Source organism: Tupaia chinensis, unplaced genomic scaffold (assembly GCF_000334495.1).
Source record: "Tupaia chinensis unplaced genomic scaffold, TupChi_1.0 Scaffold149011_1, whole genome shotgun sequence".
NCBI lineage: Eukaryota > Metazoa > Chordata > Mammalia > Scandentia > Tupaiidae > Tupaia > Tupaia belangeri.
In genome coordinates this window covers 356495-358906 of record NW_006208857.1, presented here as the reverse complement: position 1 = coordinate 358906, position 2412 = coordinate 356495, and the positions used below count along the sequence as shown (strand labels likewise).

General features: G+C 65.8%; 1 protein-coding gene across 1 annotated transcript in view; it reads left to right on the top strand.

The window, feature by feature from the left end:
- The window catches only part of LOC102488290 (tyrosine-protein phosphatase non-receptor type 6), a gene marked incomplete in the record, with an annotated part of 9524 nt that extends 8293 nt beyond the window's left edge, over positions 1-1231 (top strand). The window contains 2 exon segments of the mRNA XM_027769216.1: positions 166-297; positions 413-1231. Coding sequence (XP_027625017.1) covers positions 166-297; positions 413-571 — 291 coding nt within the window.
- Between the last annotated feature and the right edge of the window lie 1181 nt (positions 1232-2412).

Sequence of the window (2412 nt, the reverse complement as noted above, 5' to 3'; positions counted from 1 at the left end):
CTGCTGGTGGCTGCCCCGAAATCAGGCCCCCACCCTCCTGCCTCTCAGCCTGCTCGTCCATTTACCCAGCAATGTGTGGGCCATCACGGTGGCAGGACGTCGGCCAGGGCCTAGGCGAGGCTCCGGAGCCCCGCCTCTGGGCTCACCCCCACCTCGCCTTTGCAGAACAAATGTGTCCCGTACTGGCCAGAGGTGGGCACGCAGCGTGTGTATGGACTCTATGCCGTGACCAACTGCGAAGAGCACGACACGGCCGAGTACAAGCTCCGCACCCTACTGGTCTCCCCGCTGGACAACGTGAGTGGCCCCACCCCGCCGCACGCCTGGAGCTCCTCCTCAGACGTGGGTGCGACAGGGCAGCACGGGGTGTTCCCTGGGAGCAGGGGGCACTGACCCTCTGTCCTCGGCCCAGGGGGACTTGGTTCGGGAGATCTGGCACTACCAGTATCTGAGCTGGCCCGACCACGGGGTCCCCAGCGAGCCCGGAGGTGTGCTCAGCTTCCTGGACCAGATCAACCAGCGGCAGGAGAGCCTGCCCCGCCCCGGGCCGATCATCGTGCACTGCAGGTGAGACAGCAGCACAGCTGAGGCCAGCAGCGGCACGGTGGCTAAGGCTGGCCTCCCACACGGTGACCGCGGTGCAGGCCTTGGTGGCTTGAGTCACGCCAGCCACGTGTGTGCATCCCCAAATCCCGCGAGAAGAATGGGGACGGGAGGCAGCGTGGCCGTCCCCCGGGGCTGGTTGCTCACCTTCCCATCTCCCTCTCGCGAGTGCACGCGCCCTGCGGTACAGACCTAAAACGCAGAGGCGGCTGAGCAGTAAATGATGCCAAGTGCCTGGCCCAGCGGTGGCACTGCCCACGAGCTAGTCCGAGCCCTCCCATCACCCGGCCTCTCTGGGCTCCCTCGTGGCCCGGGTGTGTTCGTCAGAGACCTCCTGGCTGTGCTCTCCCGCCTGGCCCTGACACATCCGGGCAAGGAAACTGAGACCCAGCGACCAGCTCGGCCACCCGCCAGCTCGCAGCACTCGCAGTAGCCCGGCCCTGGCTGCCCCACTCCCCTCGTGGTCCTATGCCCCAGGACCTGCTCTCTGGACCGCGTGGCTCTCCACACGTGGCCCTGAGGGACTTGGGCGTCTTCCTCTGCTCTTCGCCTCCCCCTGCACTCCTGCAGCGGTGCAGCCTGCTCCCCCACCCCCATCTCCCTGCTGGGCTCTGCTAGGGTGGCCATGTCTTTGGGAGGGGCATGTGCACAGGACCCTGTTCCTGCTGCAGCAGAGGTGTGGGGGCAGCAAGGGGGAGCGGGGGTCCCACGACCAGCCTGCCTAGCTGGCCTGGCCGGGGGTGGGGGGGCGTGGGGGGAGGGAGGCAGAAAGCGCAGGCCCCCCACAGAGGGTGCCTGTTTTAGGTCCAGCTCCTTCACTTCTCAGCCATGTGGTCTTGGACCCACGACTTAACTCCTCTGACCCTCAGAGCCCTCGTCTGTAAATTCCGGGTCTCGCAGGGTTGTCACGAGGGTTAAATGAGACCCCACTGCTGTGTCTAGAGTACTTGAAACCTTCAAAAAATGGTTCCGTAGCTCCTGTCAGGCAGGGACCTGGGAAATGGGAACCTGCTCCGTCCTCTTCCCTCCATGTGACCCAGGCCTCCGAGGGCCTTGGGCTTCCTTCTCCCCCACAGAGCGCTTTGTCCTGGGGCCCGGCGGGGTGGGCTGAGGCTGCAGGTGCCTGGCCACCCCACAGGCTCTGCCGTCCAGGCACACGCCCATCCCCGAGAACCACCTTTCTGCACCCCCGCCCCACCACACACTCACAGGCTTCTCAAAATCCCCAAGGCCTTTATTTAGACATTGCAGGAAGGAAGTGGGTGCGGGGGCGTTATTTTTGACAATCTGGGTTTGAAATTAGACAGCACGGCTGGGGCACTGACCTGCCAGTGCTGTCTCCCTGGGGTCTGTTTGCCCAAGGGTGAGGAAGGAGGGACACTTCCCACGCGTGGCTCCCTGCAACCCCTGAGCCCAGCGCCCTGCACCTCACTTCTCAAGGCCTGCCCTTTCCCTGCCTCCCGGGCTGAAGGAAAAGGGAGATGAAGGCTGACAAGGAGCGCTCTGATGGAGCTCTGGGAGGGCGGGCAGGGCGGCCCAGCTGCGACCCAGTGGGTGGGCTGGGCCGACCCTCTGCATGTGCACAGCCTCCGCCAGCAGTGGGGAGCCAGGGAGGAGCAGGGAGAAGGAAGCCCAGCCTTTCCCGCAAACCCTCTCCGGGCTGGGTGAGCTCCTGCCCCTGCCTGCCCAGTGACTCCGAGCGTCACCTGGGGCCTCAGGCTCTCCAGGCCTGCCCAGGGCAGGAGCCAGCTCCGGGCTGCCCTTTCCTGGTGGCAGCCCCTGACATGCCCCTGTCCCTCCGCAGCGCGG